Source organism: Acanthochromis polyacanthus, chromosome 9 (assembly GCF_021347895.1).
Source record: "Acanthochromis polyacanthus isolate Apoly-LR-REF ecotype Palm Island chromosome 9, KAUST_Apoly_ChrSc, whole genome shotgun sequence".
Lineage (NCBI taxonomy): Eukaryota > Metazoa > Chordata > Actinopteri > Pomacentridae > Acanthochromis > Acanthochromis polyacanthus.
The window spans coordinates 35,352,694-35,365,726 of record NC_067121.1 but is presented as its reverse complement, the minus strand read 5'-3'; the positions used below and the strand labels follow the sequence as shown (position 1 = coordinate 35,365,726).

The 13,033-nt window shown below is 37.7% G+C and overlaps 1 protein-coding gene across 1 annotated transcript; it reads right to left on the bottom strand.

Annotated features, from left to right (window-relative positions):
* Positions 1–3,970: 3,970 nt before the first annotated feature.
* Positions 3,971–12,665, bottom strand: fabp6 (fatty acid binding protein 6, ileal (gastrotropin)). The gene is made up of 6 exons (XM_022219241.2): positions 12,509–12,665; positions 6,668–6,790; positions 5,187–5,299; positions 4,915–5,090; positions 4,677–4,766; positions 3,971–4,113 (listed from the first exon to the last, which is right to left on the bottom strand). Exons 3-6 carry the CDS (start codon positions 5,251–5,253, stop codon positions 4,063–4,065), a joined length of 384 nt encoding a protein of 127 aa, XP_022074933.2. The 5' UTR covers positions 5,254–5,299; positions 6,668–6,790; positions 12,509–12,665; the 3' UTR covers positions 3,971–4,062.
* Between the last annotated feature and the right edge of the window lie 368 nt (positions 12,666–13,033).

The window sequence follows — 13,033 nt, the reverse complement described above, 5'->3', positions numbered from 1 at the left end:
TGATTGCATCTGTGCCAGCAAGAGAGGACGTCTCATTATTACACCAAAACAATCGCCACCTCAGAGGCAAAAAACAGAGATTTTGTTTTCATTAGGGAGCTATTGAGTCACCAGCTCTCAAGTCAAGGCCAGCGCACACACATGCACTCAGGCTCTAGTCTGGCAATTTTATTCAAAAGATTTGTACCTTACTCCAGTCCACTTAATGAAGCTGTAAATTTAGAGACGTGAGGGCCTTTATGGTGCTCCTCTGAGAGCTGCTACAGTGATCCTGGGACTGAGCTGGTTAATTAACTGATTGTTTGCTTGGCTGGGAGCCACAGAGAAATAGGGTAGATGTGGAGAGAGACAAGAAGTACAGGAAAAGAGAGGACAGAGGACAGAAAAGGACTGGGTGAATATGAAGAGAGAGCACAGAGGGCAGCGAGAAAGACAGAATGGGTTGAAGATGGGAGAAAATGAGTTGAGATGATGCGTCGAGAGGAAAGGAAACAAAGATTCAAGATAATTCAAGGGCAGCATCTAATATTTTAGCTAACATGCAGATGTTGAACAGGTTTACCATCTTAGTTTTTGTGCTCACATTTGCTGCTTACAGGTGCAGCTGCGGCTAAAAGGAATGTGATAAATTTTGCAGGAATTCATAAACCAAAGAACTGAGCAAATTGACTTCTCTATCCAGTGAATATTGAAGTTTTTTACTCATCCAGAGAGGAATATGAATGTGTGCACCAAATTTTATGACCATGAATCCAATTGTTGCTGAGACATTTCACTGAAAGACAGAAACTTCTTACAGAAAAGTATCATCGGAGCTGAAAGACGTGGAATTCATTGATTGTCAATCCATTAACCTCATAAAACCCACTGCTGCAGAAGTACATCAGTTTTATTTTTGTAAATATTATTTTCTGTTATTTCTATATATTGGGGATTATATGTTATTATTCTTATTTTTATCTATATTTTCAACTTCGTTTTACTTTGTTTTTTGCTCACCTATATATATATATATATATATATATATATATATATATATATATATATATATATATTTGTTAGTTTTTGCTCATTTCCCTCTGTATTTTGCATTGAATATATTATTGTTATTTTTTATTTATAGTTTTTAGTTTAATTTTATTTTTTGCTCATTTATTCATTTTTCTATATTTGTTCTGCATATCTATCTATCTATCTATCTATCTATCTATCTATCTATCTATCTATCTATCTATCTATCTATCTATCTATCTATCTATCTATCTATCTATCTATCTATACTAATTTTTTGCTAATTTTTTCTACATTGGGGTTTATATATATATATATATATGTATATATATATATATATATATATATATATCTTTATTTAGATTTTTATTTTTATTTTTTTGCTATTTTTTCTATATTTGTTTTAGATATTTTTTGTGATTTTTTTCTCATTTTCTTCTACATCTTGGTTTATATGTTTTTTTTTAAATATATTTTTTAGTTTTATTTTATCTTTTCCTCATTTATTTTTCTTCTATATTGGGGTTTATAAGTATTTATAATTATTTATTTTTTTTCCTGTATATTTGGGTCTTACAAGGTTACGTACAAGCATGGGAAAAAGAAAATACACAACACAGGGGAAATCAGCTTTTTCGATCATTTTTACTGCAACCACATCAATAGATGGAACATTCTTCTCTGGAAAAGGTAACTGAACCCCTGGTCTGAGTCGCTGGTGTTGCCTCCTTCAGCAGAAATAACTTCTTCGAGGTATTTTGTGAGATTCTGTTGAATTCAGCTGTTTTTCTTGACATTCCATAACTCTCCATTTCTTCTTTTTAGAATCATTTCTTGGTGGGTTAGCTCGTGTGCTGGGGATCATTATCCTGTTGAAGTGTCCACTTCCGGTCCAACTTCTTCTTTCAGACAGATGGCATCCCATTATCTTCAAGCAGTCTTTCATATGAGGCAGAATTCATAGTTAAGCAATTAGCACAAGCTGTCCAGTCCCTGAGGCAGTTAAACAACCCTCAACTGTAATATTTTCACCATTATGCATCACAGCTGGTGTGAGTTCCTTCGACTGAAAGGCACTTCTTGGTCAGCTCCGAACATGCATTCTGTTACTGTGGCTGTTTCCTGTCACACATTATATGCAGGTCAGATTAATCTCTTTCAACATATATATGCAGCACTTTGACACCAACTGCTGCAGCGTTACCTGCACACCCTGAGGTGAAGCTCTGGTGTTATCGGAGTTGATTTTTTTTGTCAATGTTCTTAAAAAAACATAAGAAATTTACTGATATGAATGTAAGCACTTTAGATATTTTCCCTCATTTGTTGGAAGATTTTTACTCATCTTTTGAAAATATTTACAAGAATTTTCTTGCCAAATTCAGGGGATTTTTTAAATTAAAACTATGATGTGAAACTTTTCAGGAATTATTGGAATTTTGTTCCTGAAGGTTTTGCAAATTTTCAAAAAATTTGGGGAATTTTTTTGCTGAATTTTTGGATTTTTCTCAGACAAGGAAACAATATTTTTTGGTGCCCGTATACGAAAACAACAGCAGGGTTAAAGAATAAGGCTGGCAATGTTTTTGTTTTCATCAAATCTGATAAAAAAGACCAAAATCAACAATATTCTTTGCAATGTTTTTAGCATTCAGCCTCACTCTTATGGCTCCCTGAAGACGATAGAACACCTGGACACTTGAAAAGGAGTACATTTGCGAAAAATTGAGTTGACCACGTAGCATCTTACTTCTGTTAATATATATATATTTCATGTGACAGTTATGTGAGAAGTCGTGAGGACATCATTACACGGGAACCGTAAATGTCAGTAGAAAATTACATGGCTGCCCAGTAGCTGCTGACATGTTTCAGTCTGGACCGAGGCGGTGGACAGAATGACTGATCAGAGCTCCCATTCATGAAGCCACCCCAGGTCTGGTGTCTGGAAGATATTTAGATATGACTGATTGCTGCAATATAGCTTCCAGCCACCACTGGCGACAGTGAATGCTCTGCAGCTGAGCGACACTCCAGGTAGTGAGCCTTCGATTGTTTGCAGTCTGACTTAATTAATGGTTTTTGCTTCTTTACGCCCATGATATGAACGCTCCCCTGCCTGTAGCTGCAATGACAACTGACACTGTGGGCTGTACTTTGAACATTCTTTCTATAATGGATTCTACAAACTTTAAATGTCTGAGCAAGTACATTCGATATTTGTTTCTCTTTCATGTCCTCTTGTTTTATCTAGGTTCCATACAACACACCGGAAAAATGCCCCTCTCAAAACAAGAAAAAAAATTATTTTAAGGAATTTTTGCCTTGAAATAAGTGAAAAAAAAAGTGCCACTAGAACAAATGAAAAATGGCTTGGTAAGATTTCTTGAAAGAAGATATGATATTTAGAATCTTGAGGAAAATTAGCTGGGAAAACTTATTTTAAGCTAAATTTGACCAGAATTGTCAAGCTTAGGTGTCTTAAAATAAGCCAGACATGCTATAAACCTCCTAATTTGAGATGTAATAAACTTATTTTGAGTTTTCTTGCAAAATACATCTCAAAACCAGATAATTGCAAGATTGTTTAACTTAAGATATTCAACATGTATTGCCTTAAAGCAAGCCCATCTATCTTGCTGAAATGTCACTTGTTAAATGAATTTATCTTAAATCAAGTGGGATGAGACATTTTGACTAAAAATAAGACAAACAGACTTGGTAAGATTTTGAGTTTTTGCAGTGAACTTTTAGCTTCAGGATCTATTTTTGCATGGCTTGTATGTCTCTGTTTAAATCTAGGAAAGATTAATTTCTTTCTTTTCTTCTTTCCTTCACTTGGGCATCAACCCTTATATTTCAAAAGAAGCAGCAGTCTGAACTTTTTTGACGTCTAGAAATCGTGTATTATCCCAGCATGAAGCACACACACTCTGAAAAACACAGACAGAAACATGCGTTCAGGTTGGCAAGATACTCTTAGTTTATTCATTGCCAAAAGTGTAGCTCTGAGGTCTCCATTGTAACTGTTCACGGTCAGTCAGAGGCATTTCAGAGCTTCTTGCTGGTTCTCTTCAGCACAACGGAGCCAGCTGTGGAGGTCTACAGAGAGACAAAAGAAGAAAAAATGAGCGGTGAGCAGCAAATATGTTATTCCAGTGTCTTGATATACTTGTCATTGAAGGTTCACTTAAAGTTTCGAGAGTAAATAAAGCAAACGATTAATGTAATAGTTGCAAGATTCATTTCCTGTTGGCTTGTGACTGATATTTTGACTTAAAACTAGTCTTCAATCGAATGCAATTCACATTTTTACAACATTAACTCACAAAATGCATGCCTCATTATATATTTTCCAATCTAATTCCACTTTTACCCCCCAAATTCTTGAAAATTATATGAAAACACAAAGAAAGCAACTGCAAGAGAGAAGCATCTCATATAAACTCAGGTTTCAAAGGTTAAATGTGAGCCTAAATTGCTCTCAGAGATGCATTCACTGGCGCTGCTCTACTCCTTGGTGTTTCTCGTTAGCTGTCGCTGGTCCCCGGCTGCAGACATACATAACTCTGATGACTCTAATGATCCCTGCGGGGGGTTGAGTGTAATAACTGCTGTCAGCGCCCCTCATTCTCCATTTTAAAAGCCTAAGTGAGCGTGTTTACCTCGATGAGCTTGCCACCGCAGATCTCAGAGGTGTGGTGGTAGTTGGGGAAGCTCACGCTCAGCTTGCCTCCGTCCAAGGACACTGTGGCCTGTAAAAGACACGGGTTGTACACTCCGTCAGGGAAACGACTTCCACACCCTTCACAATTCTGCAGGGTTTATATGGCTTTAAAGGCACAGCTGGAGCGTCAGAGCAAGCAGAGATAAAGAGCAAACTCTGGAATCTTTCTTTCTTACCTTGAATTTCTTCCCTCCGATGGTCTCCATGTCGCTCTCCTTGCCAATGGTGAACTTGTTGCTGACTTTAGCATTGGTGGGGTAGATCTGGGTCCAGGTGAAGTCGTTCCCGTTTTGGATGACCTCTGTGATCAGCTTGTAGTCGCGGCCCTTCTCGATGATGTCGTCGGGGATGCCTGCGGTACGATACGAAGGGAATGTGAGCTTTCCACTCCAGAAACCGAGAGAGAAGTGTGGAAAGTAAAAATGTTACGAGGCTGAGAAAGGTTTACCGAGCAGCTTGCAGAAAGCGTCGTATCCCTCCTGGGTCTCAGTTTCCCATCTTCCGGCGAAGGCCATCCTGGTGCTGTTTGGTTAGTGGAGGTGTGAGAGATGCTGAGGCAAGCTGAGGGAAAAAAGCAAGGTGCTGAGACCACGACTGCTTCCTGTTTATATACAGTACATCTCTCTCGCCACCTCCTTCATTTGCATGTGGTGACACAAGAGAGCAATTACAACGGAAGATGATGAGTACAACAGGCTACGAGGGAGAGGGCAATAAAGCGCATAAACGGGCGTTTATGGAGCTCGCAGGCAGTGAGTAAAATGCTGACGGCTCATCAGGGCGAGCTGCAGGCTAACCTCTAGGTCAGTGAACTCTCCTGCAATGGTTTTATGGTCATACCCTCCACTTTTATTGCTGCTGATTCAAAAATCTAATAAAAAAGCTTTGTTTGAAAACGCAATCCATCCATTCAGAGTAGTTTATTATCTCTAAAATTAAAATGGTCTGGCTTGTAAAGAGATCATCATGAACTCATTCAAGGTCTTTATTCATGGCATGGCATTGAAAATGCTCCGGACTATAATGAAAAATGATTGGAGTCATTACTGTACTTTATAAGGCATACGTTTATGTAAGGGGATACAAAGCCTGGCTATGAATTGGGCTTTTTTCTGCACTGGACCAATTATAACATAATTCATGTAAATCTAAATGCATTATGACTTAATCTTATCATCATATGGCTTTGGTACAATGTTGAGCTCAAATTGTATGTATTTAAGAAGGTTGTGATGAAAGAATAAAGCTGGCAATGTTTTTGTTCTCATCAAATCTCATAAAAAAAGACCAAAACCAACAATGTTCTTTACAGCGTCTTTAGCATTCAGCCCCACACTAATGGCTTCCTGAAGACGATGAAACACCTGGACACTTGATCAGGAGTACATTTGCGACAAACTGAGTAGGCCACCAGTCACCCAGTGCAGCAACAAGGTTTATAGATGAGCTTTTCATCACTTTGTGACAGTAAATGTACTTTATGGGGTGTAACAGACTAAAGCATCCATTCATCGTTGGTCGTGGTCTTCTCAAGACATTTGCATGAAGGAATTGAACGTTTATAGCAAATGGATAAACAGTTTAATCTGAACATTGGATCCCAGTTAAGTCAAAAGTACCAAAAAAGGATTAGCAGATGTTGAAATGGTGGAGTTGTGGTAGCATTTACAGGATTGGCATGTGTGTATTGGCAGAGTAAAAGTAAAGCTCTTATAAACCTTTATTTGAATCCCTTGCAGATGAGGACATAAAGAGGCCAGACACCGTGGACTAGTTGTGGTTTTACTATCGGAAACAGGGACGTAACTTCTATTTCGGGGTGTAAACTGTATACTATAAAGCTCTATGCCACTGTCAACAAAACTAAAATGTTTGAAGCAATGAAGAGAAAAAGGAGAGGATCCATTTGAACTTTTGAACTGTACTCACCCCTCCATTACTGTCTTGTATTTGTTTCCCAAACTGAAATCACACTTGAGTAGTCACCATTTTGGAATTGATAATGAGGTCATTGCATGCTGTAGAGGAGTTCCTGGAGGCTCAAGATGTGACCTAACAGAGAAGCATGGACATCAGTGGACTAAGTGTATTGAACTTAAACGAGAATATGTTGAAAATAATACAAGAACAATCTCCTGTGACATTTCCTGGTGAGGCTGGGAATTTCTTGAAGTGGTGCCATGGTTTGGCTTCTACATATTTCACACATGCAAACTTTTGCCAAACGTGCACTATTGCTGTTGTAGCATGCTATTGTTGCATAGATTTTCTCTCACTTTACATCATAAGGATCCTAGTGGACCCTTGCATACTTGCAGATGTGAAAATACTGAGACTTTCAACTTGAAGACTTCTAAGTAGAAATCTATGGGAAAATTTCCAAAACTCCAAAGGTGGCAGTTGTAAAAAAGTTGTGAATGCTCTTAAAGAAAATATCACAAGTTCCACCAATATATGTAATCGCTTTAGATATTTTTAGGATTTTTTGGAAGATTTTTACTCATTTTTTTGAAAATATTTACAAGAATGTTCTTGCCAATTTTTTTTTTAAATAAAACTTTTAAGGGAAACTTTTAAGGAATTATTGGAATTCTTCCTGAAGGTTTTTGCAAATTTTCAGAAATTTGGGGATTTTTTTGCTGAATTTTTGGATTTTTTCCAGACAAGGAAACAATATTTTTTGGTGCCCGTAAATGAGGAGAACAGGAGGGTTAATGTAAACGGTATTATGCATATAATAAGAAGAATATTTTCCCTTGAGAGTCCCAAAGTTGTAGCCAAGAGTCGTGCATAGGTACATGTAGTACTACTGCAGTCATCTCACTGTTACAACATGTATATAGTTGCCTGTTAATATATATGTGCTATAATATAACTCTATTTGCAATATTAATATATATACATTTTTATATAGCATACATTTGTGCTACTGTGTATTAACTTTCTGAAAGCTGGCAGTATATAAAGCATATGTGTCTTCATGTGATTAACACAGATGTTCTGTATTTGTTGACTGGAATCATTTTATTTCCTACAAATAACTGAAAGCCTTCTGACAGAAAAATGATGGAGAAAAAACACACCAAACCAGTGACAAAAACAAGCACTTCTTAAAATTTCCTTTAGGAGAAAAGTACACGGCCACACTGTTAACACAATTACAATAAAATGTTGGTTGTACACACTGGTGACTGAAAATTGTCCATTAAGGTGAATGTATGACTGAAGCACCTCAGGCTTTCAATTTTGACAAACTGTGAATAGGTAAAAGCTTTTGATGCTGCACTTAACTTCGATCTCACTCAATGCAGCCATTTTCACAGGCCGCTGATAGCATTTCTAAACCGTGAAAAGTTAACATGGCCTTGGAGCTCTTTATAGATACATAAAACATCATATTGGCCAACATCCTATAAAAGACACCCACTATCTCTTTCTCTGCTTTTTACTGTGCCTGTCTGTCCTCCCTCACTCTCTCGCACACTCGCTCACAGGAGATCACTGCGCTAAAGTGCACAAACGCAGCTTTAAAAAATATTTTTCATCAGATTTAACTTCCAGTCCCCCACAGCTGCAGAGTCTTTAGAATATTTTCCATCAGCTGAAGGAACTGTGTCTTCCATCGTCACGCGACGCCGGACACGGGACGTCGCTGAAGTCGACCCCGCAGAAAAAATACTTGATGATGCAGCATTTTCTGCCAAATCTTCAAGCTACTGAATGACTTTGTTATGCACACATCTCATGTTCTTTCTCTCTTGTATGTTCCTGTAAATGCACAGTTGAATCAATTTACACATGAAAGAGGAAGCACGGTCAGCTCTTTGCTGAAAATGTGTCACTCATGTTGATGACTTTAGGCAGGAACATTGATGGTAAATACAGTTCTTAAGTACAGTTTGGCAGAACTTATATTTTACTGGACCATTTTCCACTTCACCACTACCTTCTGGAGGCAACTTTTTACTGAACTGCATTTGACAGCTTCCATACTGTGGTGTACTGTGCCGTAAATTTTTAAAAGCATGACCTTTAGTCGTAACAGAGAATGCCTACCAAGTGGTGTTGACTCTTTTACTTGAGTAACAGAGCAGAATACTTCTATCATTACAAGGGGAAAAGGTGGGAGTAATGATACTGATGGCTACTACCAAAGCTAAATCTTGTTTTTGAGACCCCCTCCAATGTTGTTTGTACCTTAAAACCACAGCATATCAATGGCTATCCAATCCACAAAACATCCATTGAGATTTCTAGGGATTCATATGTAAAAAGCACAAAGAACCAGTGTTTTCAGCTTGCAGGGTGGGACTCTGCATCATCATTCTTCTTCAGAATCACTCTCCACATCCAATATGTTTGGCTGAATTACTCCGATATAGTTTTTGGGGTTTAACCAATGCTAGCAAAGGGACTTTCAGAGTTTAGAGAATTCACATGAGAAAACTGTAACATTAAAGGATATTTTCAAACATATATCACTGAATAACTTCGTAAATGCCAATTTATGAATTGCATTCAACAATAGCAGATTTTTAACGATAAAAAATGTTAGTATTGTTATCAGTTTTGTTAATTCAAGCAGTGGTATTACCTGCTACTGAATCGCAGTCTAATGTTATGGTATTACAGGACTGTTCTCCGATAAAAACTCATCGTAGCAGTCAATCGTAGCGGCAATGACTGTTTCGTTTAGGTCTGATCAGACTCGCCTTCCGCTGCCCGAAACTCCTGTTTATATTCAGCTTCTTCAAGTTACTTTTTACAGTGTCTTTAAATCTGAGCCTTGGTCTACCCTGATTGCGTTTGCCCTGGCATAACTGTGAGTACAGTAACTGTCGAGGGAGTCGCTGGCGGTCCATCCTCTCAACATGTCCAAGCCATCTCAGGTTAATCTCCATTAGCATGTCCTCCATCGTTTCTAAAAGGCTGGGGCATTAAAATCGACATTTAAATTTTGTGTTAACAGCTCAATTGTTACTGGAGCATAAGAGGTGGAGATGCTGTGATTTAGTTCAAATACCAACACTGCACAAAGGAGGAGGTAAGGGTGGATAGATGGGTTGACAAAACATTGGACTTTTACACAGGAGACCACTGTTTGTTACCTGTTTGAAAAGTTTCTTTTAAACATGATCCTTTCATAACTTAATGACAACAAAGGACCTACATTTATACATATATATTCATATATTTCTGGTCTTTTTGCAGCTTTATTTGGCAGTCACAGTGAGAGGAAGACAGGAAAGTGGGGAGAAGAATGAGGGAATGACCTACAGTAAAGGGCCATGGACGGGAATCGAACCCATGACCGCTGCATGGGGCTACAGTCCTAAATATTTACCTAAAGTCTAAATTAATATCATTGTTTGATGTCAAAGAGTGCTCTGGTTTCAAAAAAATAGTATGAAATGTCAAGAATTTCACACTTTTTTCTTAAGGTAGTTTTGAGGTTAAATTCACATAAACTCAATTTGTGCAATTTTCAAGAAAGAGGTAACCTTTTTTGACATAAAATATATTAACCCTCCTGTTGCCATAAAAATATTGTTTCATTGTCTGAAAAAAGTCCAAAAATTCAGCAAAAAAGTCTCCCAAAGTTATGAAAATTTGCAAAACATTCAGGAAGAAAATTCTAATAATTCCTTTAAAGTTTCCATCAAAATTTTTTTTAAAAATCCCACAAATTTGTGAAGAAAATTCTTGCAGTAAAAATCTTCCAAAAAAAAATCCTAGAAATATTTAAAGTGCTTCCATATATATCAGTCAAACTTCTAATATTTTTTTAAGAACATTCACAAAAAAATCAACATTTCGCATTTTGGTTGATTTTTTTTTGTGAATGCTCTTAAGAAACATTTGTAAAAATTTGTTTATTTCCAGCAAAAAATGTTCAAAAATGCTGAAAATGTGAACACCAGAAGTTTCGCTGTGATAATATACATTTTTCCCACATTTTCAAACTTTAAAACAGCTCAATTTTGACCCATAGGACGACACAGGGGTTAAATACTGTACATTGTAGAGCGTAACATTAGATTTAGATCAAATCTTCTCCTTGTGCATAACCATACACTGCATAAATCAACATTATATGGTGAATTATCTCAGTTATTCAGTATGGAAAGTAAGTATGAATTGTCACCGAGTGAGAAATTGCAATTGTCATGCACTTGTTTGTTCTGTTTCCAGAATTGAATCTTATCAAGTATTTCCTGGTGTCATTCTTTAGGTTATTCTTTTATATCTATTCTCAGTGGATTTTTTTAATTGTCTCAAGGTCGAACTTAATCCCACCTCATAGTGAATCGTGAGCAAAGTGCAGCTTTCAGTTAAGTTTATTGTCAGAGCTGTAAACTTCGTTACATTTTAATGGTGGCTGTAATTTCAGCTTTTGCTGAAACTTTTTACCTGATCTCAACTTTCCCTGAGTCTGAACCCGACTGGACAATAAGTAACCAGGATAAATGTCAATGACCCCAATGGCCATTCACATGTCGATGAAGTCATCCTCTTTTTTCGCCTTCCTACTTGCTTTATGATAGGCATCTTTCAATATAGTGCATGCAGAAGGAGAGAAATAAAGAGGCTGATGATGAATACAAAGTACAAGGGAAAGAAAAAACAAGAATATGAACAACTGAACAAGTAGTTAACGAAGAACAAGAGGAGGGGGAGGAAGAAAAGATTCTAAAGAAAGATACATATAGATAGATTCCTTTTATCTACAGCTATAAAGAGGGGATTTGCGATGGAGGAATTAAAGGAAGGGAGGCCTTGATATGCAAATGGAGCTGCTGCTAATCAAAGCAATAAGATTAGCCTTCCAAATTGAGATGAAGAAAGGCTCCATTATCTGGGCCGAGTGTCATGTTTAATAACGCGGAACGGCATGGTAATTCACTAGTGATGCAACCGTACCCCATGTGCTCGAGCGCGTGTGTGTGTTTATGCACCGAGAAATGTGTGTCTGCAATTTTTGCGTGTGAAAGGAAGAGAAAGACAAAAAAATTATATACAGAGAGAATTAAACATGTGAAAGACAAATCGTGACCTTGTCTGTGTGTCACCCAGTGAGTGTGTGTGTTTAAGAGGGAGAGAGAAGAAGCAAAGGGCTGGTTCCCATGAGAGAGAAAAATGTGTGTGAGCGGGTGAACACTTGGCTTTGATGCTAAAGTTTTGTGCTATGTTTTACAGAGAGATGAATATTTGACTAATAGTACGGACAATGCAGCTGCAGATACTAAGGCTCAGACACTAAGAGACTACACTGCCTCACCTGGTTGATTTGGCACATTAGACCACCTAAAAGACGACTGCAATGCACACGTTCCAACATGTGACTGATTTTGTGCGAGTCTCTTCGCTAAACTAGCGGCAAAAGCTTGCTGGTGCCGCTTTTGTAAATCTGATTAATAATTAATTACCCTTTCACATTAGCCAAAGTCAAACGACTGATGTGAAAGGAGTCGCTCATGTTGATGGACCCACAGAGAATTAGCGCTCGGCTCTGCAGATTCCCTCAGCTCCACGGAGCAGTTTAGCATCCTTCACCTCATTGTTACTTTTGCATTGTGTGGCACGCAACTTTACTTTCTCGGTTTAGTTTCAAAGATTACAGCAAACTTGTTTTTAGCAGAAAAAAACTCAGATCAAATTTTGCAAAAAAAAAATTCAGAGTTACATTGGTGCAAAAAAATTAAACATAATTATCATATGAAGGACCGCTCATCAGAGTACATCTTTACTGTCATTATCAGGTACCTGTACCTATCGGTGAGGGGTGGATGAGACCTCCTGAGGCACTGCGGCGCCCCCGCCCCCAGCTGTTCTGATGCTGTGTCCCCACTGTGTCGCTCCACACTGAATATTTAAAAAATAAAATTTAATAATATATATGATTTCTATTACTATATCTGTTTGTTTAAAACATGTTACAGCAGGTACCGGAGTCTCAGATGCAGGAAATGAACGAGTAGACAGATTTGCAACAACAAATTTATTCACAGAATCAGGAAGAATACAGAACTAGAACCGGAACCAGCGTACAACTCATGGTGAACTCAGGGAACCAGCCTCGGAGCCTCTAGAGGCAGGGAAGACTAATAACAAAACAAACCCAAAAGCTAAGGTTAACCCACTGTTGGTAACACCAAGGCAGGAGAACAAAATAACAAGGAAAATCTACCTAACAAAAACTAAGCAACCGGAACTCTGCACTAAAACCCGAAAGCTCAACCCAAACTGCTCTTGAATAAGGGAGCTAACACAGCCGCTATGCTAACCTAGGGAGAT